Genomic DNA, 17,287 nt, shown 5'->3' on the forward strand with positions numbered 1-17,287 from the left:
TTCCACTCGATAAGTTAACTTGAGGGTTCCCGATGGTTAGGAATAAATGCAATGGCATGGCAGGATGCTGTAAACAGACCAAACTTCAGTCAGGAGAAGAAGCGCCTTATAATCCGGTGCGCCTTACCGTTCGTCGACAGTTCACCTTTTGGTCCGAAAAATATGGTAGTTTCTCCGACTGCATTTAGAGCAAAAGGGACGAAGCTTATACTTAAGCATATTTCATATTACCATATTGATTTGTTTATGATGGTAATGCTTATATATTGTGTACATACTGGAGGCTGCTCGGTGGCTGTTTTTTCCTCTTTGTTTGTATTTGGTTATTCTTTTTTATATATAAATATATGTCTGGAATGAACCACAATTTGTACTTAGAACAGAACTTGGAGCGTAAAACTCGCCCTAGAAACATTTCCATACATCTATATGATCGCATATAAACTGTTTGCATCTTTGCCAATGAGCGCGCCTTCTCAGGGCCCTTCTGTTGAATTCTCTGGTCCTACAAGTTCAAGAAAGTGATGGAATTTTACTTTGAAATGCTTGGGAACGACTCACCCATCCAATAACAACATGTTAGATACTTTTTTCTTCTTATGTTTTGTAATATTTTCTTTATATATATTTACATATACAAACAGTTTTCTGCTTCTCTTTGTTTCCTCATGTGTTCTGTCTCTAACTGTACATGGTTAAAATTAAAGTTGAAAAAGTTATGCTAGAACTCTAATCGTGTGTATGGATTTCTTTTGAAGTATTAATCATAGAGGACCAGTATGTCCCAATACTTTTGTCCATAATAACTAAAGGCAGCCCCTCCCCCCAGCACTGAATAGATAAACAGAAGAGAACGAATGGATGGATTACTACTGAAATTTTTCATTCAACATTATACCCAAGTTATCAAACTGATATTATGATTGTAAACTCAAAAAATGAAATTGGTGCAAAAAATAAAATAAATATCCTGACTTCATTCACATATTTTTCTGTTAATAGAGGAGTTACAGCTTCACTGTGGAGGATAACACATTACTGTGGCAAACAGTGCAGGCTTGGCCAACTCCAGGCTTCAATGGCCAGTGTCCTGCAGGTTTTAAATTTCACCCTGGGTCAGCGCACCTGAATCAAATGATTAGTTCATTAGCAGGCCTCTGGAGAACTTCAAGACATGTTGAGAAGTTAATTTACCCATTTAAATCAGCTGTTTTGGATCAAGGACACATCTAAAACCTGCAGGATACCAGCCCTTCAGGCCTGGGTTTGGACACCACTGCATTAGTTTTTGTATTAAAGAGGCAGTAAAGGAGGAATAGGATGTGCTGAAACGGGGGGGCCGAAGAAAAACCATCTCATTGAGAACTGTCAGATCGGCCCACAATAAATCATGTAGGCATGCAGACTGCTGGTACCACTGATCCATTTATTAAACAGTTGGGTTTACCTGTCTGTATCTCAGAGACAAACAGGTCCCTGGCTGCTCCAGGCTGCATGCCAAAGTTTCCTCGGGAAATATGCTGAACTCACAGTTGCTCTCTGTGTGTTCATCGGTCTGAATGTTAGACGTGCCCACATTTGTGACAGGAAACCTAAAATCTGTTTACACCTTATAGCATGAGCTACTTTTTCCATTTTGGATTTCAAACCTTCAGAGTTAAAGTGTCCAGACAGCTTTCTGCTGCTCATTGCTACAAATTCACTGATAAAAATTCTGAATTGAAAATTTTCCAGACTTGTTTCTTTTTCGTATTATAATGATTGTATTAATAATGCTCTATGTACACCTGAAGAAAGACTCTTTAATTCCCTTGTAGTTTTCTTAAATGTTTTAGTTTTTCAGACTGCATTTATAGCAAAGGACACAAAGCTTACGTCTTCATCATATGGCATACTACCTGTATGGATTTGTTTATGATAGTAATGCATATATATTGTGTACATACTGGAGGCTGCTCAGTGACCCGTGGTTAATATTACAGTTGAAAAGTTGTGCTATAAGTCCCAATGTGTGCACTTCTTTTTATACAGTCAGAAAACACATGATATTTTAATAAGTCAAATATTTGCAGCATTTCTGGATGATTTCAGAGTTTTATAGAGCAATAAAAACAAACAGTAAAGCTGCAATCACTTATCAATGACAAGAAAATAAATTGTTTAAAATTTTAATTTCTATTTAAATGTTTGTGTGATGAGTAATCACTATACTTTAGATTGTCTGTGTGTTTTACAGCACACATCCTGTCATTTCAAGCAGATCCAACAAAAACTTGTCAGTTTGTCTTGATGTTCTTCAGTCACTGTTGATCCTTTATTATTACTTAACTTTGATTCATGGTGACTCCCCTCTGTGTTAAGAGAGCTGGGACGCCCAGTTGGCTCTTGAGGTACAGGGGGAATGTACTCCCTCTCTTGTTTCACAAATTGTTCCATTGCCCACTCTGCAGTCTGTTTCACACAGAAAAGCCCTCTGGGTGTCTTGATCCTGTAGAAAAATCAGTATCATTATTTTGCTCTTATTTTTACAGATTTTACTGTTAATAAAAGAGTTACACCTTCAGTGTGGACGATCATAAATGACTTACTTGGCAAACATTAGTGATTGTATCAAAGAGACAGTGAAAGACAAACTTACACAAATGCTGGTGTGGGGCACTGACTGTGAGTTTTCACGATGGAGACGATGTTCGCCTTTGGGATCCGTTTGTCAAAGAAGCGAAAACAGCAAGAGTCAGGAGTAATCATTGCCTTACAGTTACTGCCTGTAACAGAAAAACAGGGATTACTCAGTGCTGCGTCTGCTTCTAATGACTTCTCCAACATATCAGATATAATTAAGATTAATGCTCATCGGGTAACAAAATACAATTTGTTATATCTTAATGAAAGATACCATTTGAAGGCTCTCATTTTATGTCTTGGAGGCAGATTATTGAGCAAAGACATGAAAGATAGAAATAGATAGAAGATACAAAAACAAATTTAAGGAAAAAAATCTGTCTCAATAAAGGACATGCCGGACATGTGACCACACTTTTTCCGCAAGGATTCAGTCTGACTTTGAAGAGTGATAAAATTACAGGTAAGAACTTCCAGCCCACTTGAGATCAACACTGGTCTTCATGACCATGAACTTATATGAGTTTGATGTCCTCGCTCTGTCTCACTCTGTGTCTGAATGAAGAGAAAGACAGAAATTCAAAAACTGATCTAACACAAGTACAAGAAGCAGACTTACAGGCATCGCTGTGGTAAACGGTGAACAGCACGAGCAGCAGTCCCACTGTCAGGCTGAGAGTCTTCATGCTGACTTCACTGTAGACCTGATGATCCTGATGTTTCAGAAGATGTCTGAATGATCGTTCCGATCACCCTGCTTTAAGTCTCGTTCTCATCTGCATATTGAAACGAATTCTAAGAAAGTGGAAAAATGATCAACAACCCCAAAGGTGGTTAATAGATTGGGGTTTTTCTGTACCATGAGACAACAGGAAGTTTCGGGGACTCAATATATCTGATAAAACGCTCAAACAAACCACTCGGTGTAATATGCACTGTTAATCAATCAATCAATCAAAGCTTTATTCGCCACTTGCAGGTTGCCCTGCAGTGAAATAACATCTCTGTCATTTAAGCAGATCTGAACGATTTGAACAGAAAGCGCTACACAATATGTTGTTGGGAACGGTCACAAAGTGAATTTTTTTCAAAATTAAATTAAGGTAATCCAGTCTAAATTCTTCTTTTTCTTTTTGAAATGGCGTCATATTGCTGACGGTGGAAACCTAATGCGACAGGAGATTCTACTATCAGTAATGAATGAAAAATTAGGAACTGACTGGACTTATAAAAGCTGACAAGAGTTGACTGACTTAACACCACTATGCAAGGTTAAAAAGAAAAGAACTGGAGCCTTGTGTGAGCTGGTCTGACTGAGATGGTTTTTCTTCTTTAAATGATCCTTTAATCTTAATCTTTTCTGCAGGATCAAACATCCAGAGGGCTTTTCTGTGTGAGAAAGACTAAGGAGTGGGCATCTGACAAACAGGAGAGAGAAAATGAAACCACTGTTGTGATTAACACATGAAAATCTATCGTGACACAGATGAATGAAAGAATGAGTCACTCCATAAAGCTGCAGAAAGTATTTCAGAAGTTTTAACCTCTTCTGCTAGTGTATGTGAACAATAACTGGTGTACCAACACCACAGTTAAAGTCGTCCACTGCTGCCCAGACATAGAGTACATGATAGTTCGGTGTAGACCCTTCTACTTGCCGAGAGAGCTCACAGCGGTCACAATAATAGCAGTTTATGTTCCGTCGCAAGCTAATGCTAAGTCAGCCATGGAGCTACTCCAGCGCTCAATTAATAAACAGCTCATCTTGGACTCTCTGACCATCTCTCTCTGTCCCTGATCCCTGCTTATAAACCTCTAATTCAAAGACAAAAACCATCTGTAAAACCAGTACAAGCGTGGACCGCGGTAGCCACCACAGGGGCATCCTTGTCAGATGCCCGAACCACCTCAACTGGCTCCTTTCGATGTGGAGGAGCAGCGGCTAACCTAATAAAGAGGCCGGGCACAGCCCGAAAAAGGGACATGGGTCCATCTTCCTGCAGGCCCACCACCCGCAGGAGGCACTGTAGCGGTCGGGTGCAATGTGAGTTGGGTGGCGGCCAGGAGCGGAAGTACTCAACTGGTCCCTAAATGCAATTGACACCCCTTTCTCAACGAGAAGTTTGGGCTTGGGTGAGCCTGAGTGCTGAAGATATCTACCTATTTGGAACCATGGTAACAGGGTTCTGGCTGTTCGGAGCTGGCTTGGCCCTGACTTATCGAAGAATTAAGAAAGCGGAACCGGCTGTTCAAACCCCCACAAGGCTGCCCGCTGCGATTGGAACGATGGGAGAGGCGTGAGTTTCTCAAAATGGGCTCATTGAGTCAGCACGGATAAGATCTTGGAGAGGCTACGGCTGCTGTGAATACTCAGAATATGATCTCTGACTGCAGACTGGATACATCTCAGAATGGCTAGCTCAGAATAACATCTCTGGGCGCAAATCGGATGACATCTCGGGGAGGCACACTGCCGTGAGTTCTCAGAATCGGCTCCTTGAGCACAAGAAATGACAACATCACAGAACGCAAGTATGGCGAAGCTCGTGGCTCTCCAACGGGAGATTGAGAGACCAGTGTTGGACTGTAGAACTGCTTTGAAATTCATATGAGCTGTTCGCACTAAAGTAAAAACCACCATCACTTCATGCGGATACCCCTTTGGCGCCACCTGCAGTCTCAAGGCTGGAGCTGAACAACAACACTCTGATAATGACTGTGTTTAGTCTGTTCCTTCCCATTCCATGCAAGGCCACCTGGGTTGGCTGGAAGACTGTTTACTTAGCCTGGCAGGGGAAAGGACACTGTCTCAGCTGAACTCTGGACACGCACACACATACATATACACTGATATGCACACACTCATCCCCCCTCCCTTTCCAAACGCCTTCGACGCTTATTCCCTTCCGATGCTGACGGTGGATCAAGGAGACCGGCACACAGGCTGTGGGCCCGGATGTACTGTCTAATTCAGCTGTCTCTCACCCTTTACCCACCCCTGTTGCTTGTCATGTGTTTCTTTGGTGTATTAAGAGTTTTTTCATGTGCTATGTGCAGAGGTGTTTTTTTCTGTTCTCAAACTGATCTCCCTGTTGGAGCTCAGTCTGGGGGGAGTTATTTTTTTCAGGAGGACTGAATAATATGTATTAAAACATTAGTAAATCTGGATATTTGCAGCTTGACTTGATCTGAAAGTCTGCAGTGCAAAGACGTCACCGAACACTGAGCGGTTTGTTTCAGCTTGTTTTATCAGAGGATCAGAGCTGTGGTGAGTCCCTGAATCTTCCTGTTATTGAAGCTTACAAGCACAGTTTGGTCAGTGCTGCAGTTTTCTCACAGTTAAACCTGCACATAAGAACATACAGAGCTTTAAGCTGTGGGTGATGAGGACAGATCACCTCAGACATCATCAGATCTACAGTGAAGTAAACATGAAGAGTCTCAGCTTCACAGTGGGACTGCTGCTCAGTGTTTACTCCTGCAATGCTGATTGTAAGTCTGTTAGCCTGCTTCCTGCTCCAGACATGATGAAAATGACACTAAAGATTTTTTTTAAATAATTGCATTATTGAAATTGCAAATGGCTTCAGATATATTGTCTATATTATCAATATCTTCATTAAACAGCATAAATGTGTGTCTGTGTGTATTACCACATTTATGATAAAAATATTATAAACATAATCGCTACCATCTAAATAAAATCACCCAATATTAGTAACCTCATTAAGTAGACATCGAAATAATCTTTATTTGTGTTAAATAAAAACTGCAGTTTCATATTTTGACAACCTTAATATGATATCGATCAGAAACACCAAAAAAGTGTATTATATATATAATAATGAATACTTCATTGATGCTCATGGGGAAATTACTCTCTCTGCATTTGACCCATTCACTCAGTGAAGCAGTGGGTAGCCACTAATCTTGCTCAGGGGTACCTCTGGGTAGCCGTTTGGTGGATTGGATCACCCGACCATGCAGCGACTACTCTACCTACTGAGCTATGCCTGCCTGCCCCAACTAAGCCATCCCTAGCTAGGGAAAGCTTAATATTATATATATACAGTGGGGCAAAAAAGTATTTAGTCAGCCACCGATTGTGCAAGTTCCCCCACTTAAAATGATGACAGAGGTCAGTAATTTGCACCAGAGGTACACTTCAACTGTGAGAGACAGAATGTGAAAAAAAAATCCATGAATGCACATGGTAGGATTTGTAAAGAATTTATTCGTAAATCAGGGTGGAAAATAAGTATTTGGTCACCTCAAACATGGAAAATCTCTGGCTCTCACAGACCTGTAACGTCTTCTGTAAGAAGCTTTTCTGTCCCCCACTCGTTACCTGTATGAATGGCACCTGTTTGAACTCATCATCTGTATAAAAGACACCTGTCCACAGCCTCAAACAGTCAGACTCCAAACTCCGCCATGGCCAAGACCAAAGAGCTTTCGAAGGACACCAGGAAAAGTATTGTAGACCTGCACCAGACTGAGAAGAGTGAATCTACAATAGGCAAGCAGCTTGGTGTGAAAAAATCAACTGTGTGAGCAATCATCAGAAAATGGAAGACATACAAGACCACTGATAATCTCCCTCGATCTGGGGCTCCACGCAAGATCTCATCCCGTGGGGTCAAAATGATCATGAGAACGGTGAGCAAAGATCCCAGAACCACACGGGGGGACCTGGTGAATGACCTGCAGAGAGCTGGGACCAAAGTAACAAAGGTCACCATCAGTAACACACTACAACGGCAGGGAATCAAATCCCGCAGTGCCAGACGTGTTCCGCTGCTGAAGCCAGTGCATGTCCAGGCCCGTCTGAAGTTTGCCAGAGAGCACATGGATGATACAGCAGAGGATTGGGAGAATGTCATGTGGTCAGATGAAACCAAAGTAGAACTTTTTGGTATAAACTCAACTCGTCGTGTTTGGAGGAAGAAGAATACTGAGTTGCATCCCAAGAACACCATACCTACTGTGAAGCATGGGGGTGGAAACATCATGCTATGGGGCTGTTTTTCTGCCAAGGGGACAGGACGACTGATCCGTGTTAAGGACAGAATGAATGGGGCCATGTATCGTGAGATTTTGAGCCAAAACCTCCTTCCATCAGTGAGAACTTTGAAGATGAAACGAGGCTGGGTCTTCCAACATGACAATGATCCAAAACACACCGCCCGGGCAACAAAGGAGTGGCTCCGTAAGAAGCATTTGAAAGTCCTGGAGTGGCCTAGCCAGTCTCCAGACCTCAACCCCATAGAAAATCTGTGGCGGGAGTTGAAAGTCCGTGTTGCTCGGCGACAGCCCCAAAACATCACTGCTCTCGAGAAGATCTGCATGGAGGAATGGGCCAAAATACCAGCTACTGTGTGTGCAAACCTGGTAAAGACCTACAGTAAACGTTTGACCTCTGTTATTGCCAACAAAGGTTATGTTACAAAGTATTGAGTTGTATTTTTGTTATTGACCAAATACTTATTTTCCACCCTGATTTACGAATAAATTCTTTACAAATCCTACCATGTGAATTCATGGATTTTTTTTTCACATTCTGTCTCTCACAGTTGAAGTGTACCTCTGGTGCAAATTACTGACCTCTGTCATCATTTTAGGTGGGGGAACTTGCACAATCGGTGGCTGACTAAATACGTTTTTGCCCCACTGTACATACATGTGTAAAGTTGCCCATAATGGCAACCCATATATATATATATATATATATATATGGCGCCGAGTATGGCAGCCTCGTCGCGAGCTCCCCCAAGCAACGGCTTTCTTCTGTGTTTAATTTTACTTTTCCTTTATTTTTTCACGAGCAGCACTTGTCTCCTTGTGTACGACCGACAAACCTTACTGGACATAAAAGACGGTCTTTCTTATAACTTTCCGGAGTTCAAGTTTTGCAACACGGACGCTCCGTTTGCAGACCCCCCATTCATCTCACCTGAGACGCCTTTGTTCTCTGGCCCTGGAGGCCGCAAACGCCGACGCAGAGGGAGAAGATCTGGCGTTCTGGTTCGACTGAGACGGCGCACTTACAGACCACCGTTACCCAGTTTATTACTGGCTAATATGCAGTCTCTGGAGAACAAGCTGTGCGAGCTTCGGGCACGGATCTCATTCCAGCGAGAGATGCGGGACTGCTGCGTGATCTGCCTCACAGAAACCTGGCTATCGGACAAAGTACCGGACTCCGCAATACAACTGCCGGGGTTCTCTGTGCACCGCGCGGACAGGTCACAGGATCTTACTGGGAAAAGCAGAGGCGGTGGTGTGTGTTTCATGATCAACAACAGCTGGTGTGATTATGCGAACGTGCACCCGGTCAAATCCTTCTGCTCACCGGACCTGGAGTACCTGATGATTAAGTGCCGGCCATTCTGGCTACCGAGGGAATTTACAGCAGTGATTATTACGGCTGTTTACATTCCCCCACAAGCCGACACTGACCGTGCACTCAGGGAACTGTACAGCGCGATCAGCAGCGAGGAAACCGCACACCCAGAGGCAGCGTTTATCACAGCCGGAGACTTTAATAAGGGAAACCTGAAGAAAGTCTCACCAAAACTCCATCAACACATCCTTTTCAACACACGTGGAAACCGGCAACTCGACCACTGTTACACCTCTTTCCGGGATGCGTACAAAGCCCTCCCCCGCGCCCCATTCGGCCAATCAGATCACTGCTCCATCCTGCTCCTGCCCGCCTACAGGCAGAAGCTGAAACAGGAAGCTCCAACCCGGAGGGCGGTGCACTGTTGGACGGACCAATCGGAGTCTGCGCTGCGGGACTGTTTTGATCATGCGGACTGGGAAATGTTTCACGTGGCCGCCAGAGACATTGATGAATACACAGACTCAGTCTGTGGATTTATCAGGAAATGCGTGGAAGATGTCGTCCCATCCAGAACAGTCAAATCCTTCCCAAATCAAAAACCCTGGATTAACGGAGATGTTCGCGCGGCACTGGCGGCACGGAACACCGCCTTTGCCTCCGCGAACACATCGGACTACAAACACGCACATTACCAACTCCGGAAGACGATCAAAGCAGCCAAACGTGAGTACAGGGACAGGGTGGAACAACAGTTTGACAACCCTCGGAGTATGTGGCAGGGACTAAACACGATCACAGACTTTAGAGGGAAAACCAGCACACCGCAGACCACGGCCTCTCTGTGTGAGGATCTAAACGTATTCTACGCTAGATTCGACACAGCGAACACCATGAGACCGGACAGTGTGCGCACCGCGGATGACGTCAGTGCGCACACTGTGTCTGAGGAGGATGTGCGGAAGTGCTTCAGGAAGGTGAACGCACGCAAAGCTACTGGTCCGGACGGGATTCCCGGCCGCGTCCTCAGGTCATGCGCGGCTCAGCTGGCTGGAGTGTTCACGCACATCTTCAACCTTTCCCTCTCTCTGTCTGTAGTCCCAGCCTGCTTCAAAATGGCCACCATCGTCCCTGTACCCAAATCCTCCACCATCTCCTCATTGAACGACTGGCGACCTGTAGCCCTGACCCCCATCGTAAGCAAATGCTTTGAGAAGCTGGTCAGGGACTTCATCTGCTCTGCACTACCCGACTCACTGGACCCTCTACAGTTTGCATACCGCCACAACAGGTCCACTGATGATGCCATAGCCCTGACACTACACACTGCCCTGTCACACCTGGAGAAGAGAGACACGTATGTGAGGATGCTGTTTGTAGATTACAGCTCAGCATTCAATACCATCGTTCCCTCGAAGCTGGACAGGAAACTGCAGGATCTAGGACTGAGCAGCTCCCTCTGCAGCTGGATCCTTAGCTTCCTGTCTGACAGACGCCAGGTGGTCAGACTGGGCAGCATCACCTCATCCCCCATCACACTGAACACTGGTGCTCCACAGGGGTGTGTACTGAGCCCTCTCCTGTACTCACTCTACACCTACGACTGCACAGCCACTAACAGCTCCAACATCATTGTGAAGTTTGCGGACGACACTACAGTGGTGGGTCTTATCACCAACGGTGATGAGACGGCTTACAGGGAGGAGGTCAGCGCCCTGACCCACTGGTGTCAAGACAACCATCTCACCCTCAACGTCGCAAAGACAAAGGAGTTGATAGTGGACTTCCGGAGGTGCAGAGAAGTACACACCCCCATCACCATCAACGGCGCTGCTGTGGAGAGAGTGAGCAGCTTCCGGTTCCTTGGCGTACACCTGGCTGAGGATCTTACGTGGTCAGTACACACAAACAAAACAGTGAAGAAGGCCCAGCAGCCGTCTAGCCCCGTGCATGGGGCTAGACGGCCAACACGTTAACGAGCTAACTGCGCTAACACACTAGTTCCCACCCATGTAATTGAGCATTGCATGGCACATCCAACATACTGTTTTACTTTAGTCCATGACTCGCTTACCTTCAGGGTCATACGTCACATGAAAACCAAAATAATTCCAAACACCAGATCTGAATGAGGGTGGGGGAGGTCCATCTTGTAAGGAGAGCTTAACTTCTGTCTCGCTAGCTTGCCCTGCGCTCTTCCTTCTGACGATGCTGTCTGTGTAGAGCGCTCAGTGAATCTGCGTTCGACTACTCCGCCTAGGCTGCACTGTCGACCCTAGGCGGAGCAGTCGAACGCAGATTCACTGAGCGCTCAACACAGACAGCATCGTCAGAAGTAAAGTTGATAAAATAAATTACAAATTTTGTATTGTTCGATACATATGCGTACCGAACCGAAAGCACTGTATCGAACGGTTCAATATCGATACGAATAGCGTTGCACCCCTAATATATATATATATATATATATATATATATATATATATATAAAAACACCCAGCACGCCACTGCGGGCGGTTTATCCTTCAAGCTCGGGTCCTCTACCAGAGGCCTGGGAGCTTGAGGGTCCTGTGCAGTATCTTAGCTGTTCCCAGGACTGCGCTCTTCTGGACAGAGATCTCCGATGTTGTTCCCGGGATCTGCTGGAGCCACTCGCCTATCTTGGGAGTCACCGCACCTAGTGCTCCGATTACCACGGGGACCACCGTTACCTTCACCCTCCACATCCTTTCGAGCTCTTCTCTGAGCCCTTGGTATTTCTCCAGCTTCTCGTGTTCCTTCTTCCTGATATTGCTGTCATTCGGAACCGCTACATTGATCACTACGCCCGTCTTCTTCTGTTTGTCTACCACCACTATGTCCGGTTGGTTAGCCACCACCATTTTGTCCGTCTGTATCTGGAAGTCCCACAGGATCTTAGCTCGGTCATTCTCCACCACCCTTGGGGGCATCTCCCATTTTGACCTCGGGACTTCCAGGTTATACTCGGCACAGATGTTCCTGTACACTATGCCGGCCACTTGGTTATGGCGTTCCATGTATGCCTTGCCTGCTAGCATCTTGCACCCTGCTGTTATGTGCTGGATTGTCTCTGGGGCATCTTTACACAGCCTGCACCTGGGGTCTTGCCTGGTGTGATAGACCACAGCCTCTATGGATCTTGTGCTCAGAGCTTGTTCTTGTGCTGCCATGATTAGTGCCTCTGTGCTGTCTTTCAGTCCAGCTTTGTCCAGCCACTGGTAGGATTTCTGGATATCAGCCACCTCCTCTATCTGCCGGTGGTACATACCGTGCAGGGGCCTGTCCTTCCATGATGGTTCCTCGTCTCCCTCCTCTTTCTTGGGTTTCTGCTGCCTGAGGTATTCATTGAGCACTCGGTCAGTTGGGGCCATCTTCCCAATGTATTCTTGGATGTTCGTTGTCTCATCCTGGACTGTGGTGCTGACACTCACCAGTCCCCGGCCCCCTTCCTTCCGTTTAGCGTACAGCCTCAGGGTGCTGGACTTGGGGTGAAACCCTCCATGCATGGTAAGGAGCTTTCTTGTCTTTATGTCAGTGGCTTCTATCTCCTCCTTTGGCCAGCCTATTACCCCAGCAGGGTACCTGATCACGGGCAGGGCGTACGTGTTGATGGCCCGGATCTTGTTCTTACCATTCAGCTGACTCCTCAGGACTTGCCTGACCCTCTGCAGGTACTTGGTGGTTGCAGCTTTTCTAGCGGCCTCTTCATGGTTCCCATTTGCCTGCGGGATCCCCAAGTACTTGTAACTGTCCTCTATGTCTGCAATGTTGCCTTCTGGTAGTTCAATCCCCTCAGTTCTGACTACCTTCCCTCTCTTTGTTACCATCCGACTACACTTCTCCAGTCCGAACGACATTCCAATGTCATTGCTGTATAGCCTGGTAGTGTGGATCAGTGAATCGATGTCTCGTTCACTCTTGGCATACAGCTTGATGTCATCCATGTACAGGAGGTGGCTGACAACTGCTCCGTTCCGTAGTCGGTATCCGTAGCCAGTCTTGTTAATGATCTCACTGAGGGGGTTCAGGCCTATGCAGAACAGCAGTGGGGACAGAGCATCTCCTTAGTAGATCCCGCACTTGATGGTGACTTGTGCTATGGGCTTGGAGTTGGCCTCTAGTGTTGTACGCCACATCCCCATTGAGTTCCTGATGAAGGCTCTTAGGGTCCCATTGATCTTGTACAATTCTAGGCATTCCAGTATCCAGCTGTGGGGCATTGAGTCATAGGCCTTCTTGTAATCGATCCAAGCAGTGCACAGGTTGGTCAGTCTGGTCTTGCAGTCTCGGCTGATTGTTCTGTCTACCAGTAGCTGGTGTTTTGCGCCTCTGGTATTCTTGTCAATTCCTTTCTATGTCCCGCTCATGTATTGACCCATGTGCCTGTTCATCTTAGCCGATATGATGCCTGACAGGAGCTTCCATGTAGTACTGAGGCAGGTTATTGGTCGGTAGTTGGAGGGGACCGGTCCCTTCTTGGGGTCCTTGGGGATCAGGACCGTCCGGCCTTCAGTTAGCCATTCCGGGTGTCTCTCGTTAACTAGCAGCTGGTTCATTTGTGCTGCCAGACGCTCGTGGAGTGCAGTCAGCTTCTTCAGCCAGTAGGCGTGAACCATGTCGGGCCCTGGTGCTGTCCAACTCTTCATACTGGAGACCCTTTCTTGGATATCTGCCACTGTGATGGTTACTGGACCCTGTTCAGGGAGGTCGCTGTGGTCTGCCCTCAGATCCTCTAGCCACTGAGCATTGCCGTTATGGGTTGCGTCCTTCTCCCATATGCTCTTCCAGTATTGCTCCGTCTCCAGCCTTGGTGGTGCTGTTCTCTTATTGTTCCCTTGCCACTGAGAGTACACCTTTGCTGGTTCTGTGGAGAACAGCTGGTTTATTCTCCTGCCTTCTATCTCTCTGGTGTACCTCCTCAAGCGGCTGGCCAAGGCTGTGAGTCTTTGCTTGGCAGTTTCCAAGGCCTCAGGTATGGACAGCTTGCCTACTACTTACTTTGCTCTCCATGTTTGAATGAGGAGAAACACACAAAAATTTCAAACAATTACTGCTGCTAATAACTTATGTCTTCTTCAAAATTTCCATCCACTTAAACATACAGACAAGCTTTTGACATTAAATTTTCATCTATCCATTCTCTTCCGCTTATTCTTGTCAGGGTCGAGGGTCTATCCCAGCAGTCTTAGGGGGAGAGGCAGGGCACACCCTGGACAGGTCAGCATTAAATTTTTAGTAATCAAATACACTATTTTGCCAAAAGTATTGACTCACCAATCCAAATCAGGTGTATAAAATCACCTTGCGAAAAGCCTTCCAAAAAGTTGAATCTGTTATAGCTGCACAGGGTGGCCGGTATTATATTAAACCCTATGAATTAAGAATGAGAAGTCACTTAAGTTCATATGTGTATGATGGCAGACGAGTGAATTGTCTTGGCAATATAGTTTATTCTGTGTAAAGGTGCTACCGCTCCTCAGTGGAGAGCGTGGGTGTTTGGTACGCAGAGGCCACAACTGAGAACAGGAAGGCTGCACAGAGGGTAATTACCACTGCCCAAAAAAATCATGGGCTGCCCTCTGCCACCCCCGGAGGCAATCACTAGCTCCTCCTATCTCAGGAAAACCAGGGCCATCACAGCCCTGTTTGACCTTTGTACCCCAATCACTTTGGGCCTCTTAGCACCAACTGAGCATCATCTAAACACCACAGCCTATCATGTCCATCCCTTTATGACCTTGTAATGACTGCTTTCAGCAGGATAACACACCTTGCCATAAAACTCAAATGATCTTAAACTGGTTTCTGGGACATGAAAGTTTGTTCACTGTACTCAAATGGCCTCCACAGTCATCACATCTCAGTTCAATAGAGCATCTTTGAGATGTGGTGGAGCAGGAAATATATATCATGAATGTGCAGCTGATAAATCTGCAGTAATGTATGTGATGCTGCCGCATCAACATGGACCAAAGAATAAGAGGAATGTTAAATCACCTTGTTATACCTGAGTCACAGAGAGTGAGCAGTGAGTGTATATTTCAGTATTAATGGAAAATATTCATAAACCTGACCAGTTTAGAACAAAGGGACATTTGAAATTTGAAAAACAAAACAAAGTCTCATCTTGTAATTTGATTCACTTGCACAAACACAGGTTGAACTCAAGGTTGTTTTTATTGTAGCCCTGTCAATTTATTAAAAATGCCATACAATAATCCACCCACTCACACGCTCTAAAAGGTTTTAATTTACACTTGTTAGTAAAATCAACACCTGTAAATAGTCCTAACAGTGAACAGTGAAATGCAGAAGAAAGAAACCTCTTTTAACAGGAAGACAGCTCCAGCAGCATGAGCTCAGAGGCAATGTCAGGGTGAGGGTAAAGAGAAGAGAGGAAACAGGAGAGCTCTTAAAGACAAGACAGAGCCCTGAAGCGGGAGAATGAAAACATGAAAACACTGCAGGTAGAGAATGAAAAGGTTCAAACTCCAGCTACTATTCTAGCTTTAAAAAGCAGCCTCATAAGGAGCCTGAAGCATTTCTGTCGTTGGCATTCAGCAGGATCCCAGTAACTTCATGATGTCCTAATTGTGGCATTTGATAAGTTCTTTTATTGTCTACTTCACAGTTGACACAGTGCTTTGATCCTAGGTCCTGGTCAGCAGGAATTTCATCCTCACATTTTGTCTAATTTGTCAAACTGGGGAACATTGTCAAAGCACCGTCATTCATCTTAACTCACTGACATTTATTCACATCATCTGCTGAAGAGCTGCCGACTGTACAGATGCAGATAACCCTCGCAGCCATAGAGGGACCTCTAGCTACAAGCTCAGTCTCAGTTGGAGAGAATTAAAATCACCTGTTGTTTTTTATCGAGCATTTCTGAAAACATGACTGGATTTCATGTAGGTTACACAGAAAACTCAAAGCACTGAAAACAGAAAATGGACAACAAAGCAAACAAAAAATAAAGAAAGAGGAGTCAGTGTTTCAGTGTGTGCAACAGAGCTGGAAGACGTGCTGAATGAAATGGGAATTACACACAGATATACAGATATACATGTATACTGATATACATGTTAACACTGACATTTAATGTTTTAACCAAATTGGGAGTCTAATATTATGACTTTTAATGGAAACATCTGAAATCAGTGCACCTCTCTTCAGTAATATTAACAGTATTTAAGCAGGTAAAGTATGCAGAGGTTCAGCAGCTCTTCATGTTTACAAAGACACTTTATGGAGTGGCTGATGTATTTCTGCTGGAGTTATTCATCGATGCTGCAGCAGGTGCTTGATGTGTTAATTGCTTCTTTGTCTCTTGTTTGATAAATTGAGTCATTTCACAGTCTGCCTCACACAGTACTCCCCTCTGAGTGTCTCAATCCTGCAGAAAAATCTGTATGATTACTCTGGATCAAAGTCACAGATTTGACTGAATGCTTCACTGTGGAGGATAACACACTTGTGTAGTTGAAAGACACTGAAGAACCTTCAGCACCACTAATAAAAGATTTAAGTGGATGTATGTTAATATTTGAAGGTGTAAAATCACTCTGGAAAAAGAACGGTTCAATAACCATGATGTTCATGCACATGACTTCTGACCACAACTGTACTGAAGTTACTGAGATCATCACTGGTCTGAAACACGCAAAAGTCAGCCTGTGACCACAGCAAACAAGCTTAACTTCAGCTCTCCGGGATCTCTGCTGGTAGTTTGAAGATAATTCGTGTGAATTTATTGCAATAAACAATATCTAATATGACAGAAGTTTGATGAACTTTCATCTTTGCTCAGTCTATTTGCTTGTCCAAGCTAAAGCATTCATCTGCTCACTACTCTACTACCCAACACTCTCACAGTCTGTTCTCTAAAACCTAAAAGAGGAATTATGGATTTGATCAACTGGTCCCTGAATGAAATTGACACCCACTTCTCAAAGAGAAGTCTGGGCTCGGGAGAGCCCGAGTGTCCTGGAGGGACGTTCCCTGCCGAATACACCATGGACGGGTGGCATAACTGGAGGGTCGTGTGCCTGGCGGGACTGTCGATCAAGGACATTAAAGACATCTACCTTTTCGGAACCATGATAACTTGCTGATCAGAGCTGGCTTGGCCCTGGCTTATCAAAGATTAAAGAAAGCAGAATTAGCTGTTCAAAACCCCACAAGGCTGCATGCTGTGATTGAAGCAATGGGACGGGTCGTGACTTCTCAAAATGGGCTCATTGAATGCAGCATGGATAAGATCTCAGAGAAGCTCACGGCTCTCCAACAGGAGATTAAGAG

The 17,287-nt window shown here is 45.0% G+C and overlaps 1 protein-coding gene across 2 annotated transcripts in view; it reads right to left on the reverse strand.

Annotated features, from left to right (window-relative positions):
• Nucleotides 1-1,373: 1,373 nt before the first annotated feature.
• The window catches only part of LOC309711565 (uncharacterized protein), a 68,892-nt gene continuing 52,978 nt past the window's right edge, over nucleotides 1,374-17,287 (reverse strand). Inside the window, exons 1-2 of one of the 2 annotated variants that reach the window (XM_082541967.1) lie at nucleotides 11,677-13,263; nucleotides 2,816-3,398 (exon numbers count right to left, since the gene is read on the reverse strand). In XM_082541967.1, the coding sequence (XP_082398093.1) occupies nucleotides 3,372-3,398; nucleotides 11,677-12,930 (1,281 nt within the window). In that variant the 5' untranslated portion in view covers nucleotides 12,931-13,263 and the 3' untranslated portion in view covers nucleotides 2,816-3,371. Of the gene's footprint in view, nucleotides 2,489-2,815; nucleotides 3,399-11,676; nucleotides 13,264-17,287 lie in introns of those variants that run through there. The other variant, XR_014278008.1, reaches the window with a different exon arrangement.

The sequence above is a fragment of the Aulonocara stuartgranti genome (genome assembly GCF_965226115.1).
Source record: "Aulonocara stuartgranti genome assembly, chromosome: 7".
Lineage (NCBI taxonomy): Eukaryota > Metazoa > Chordata > Actinopteri > Cichliformes > Cichlidae > Aulonocara > Aulonocara stuartgranti.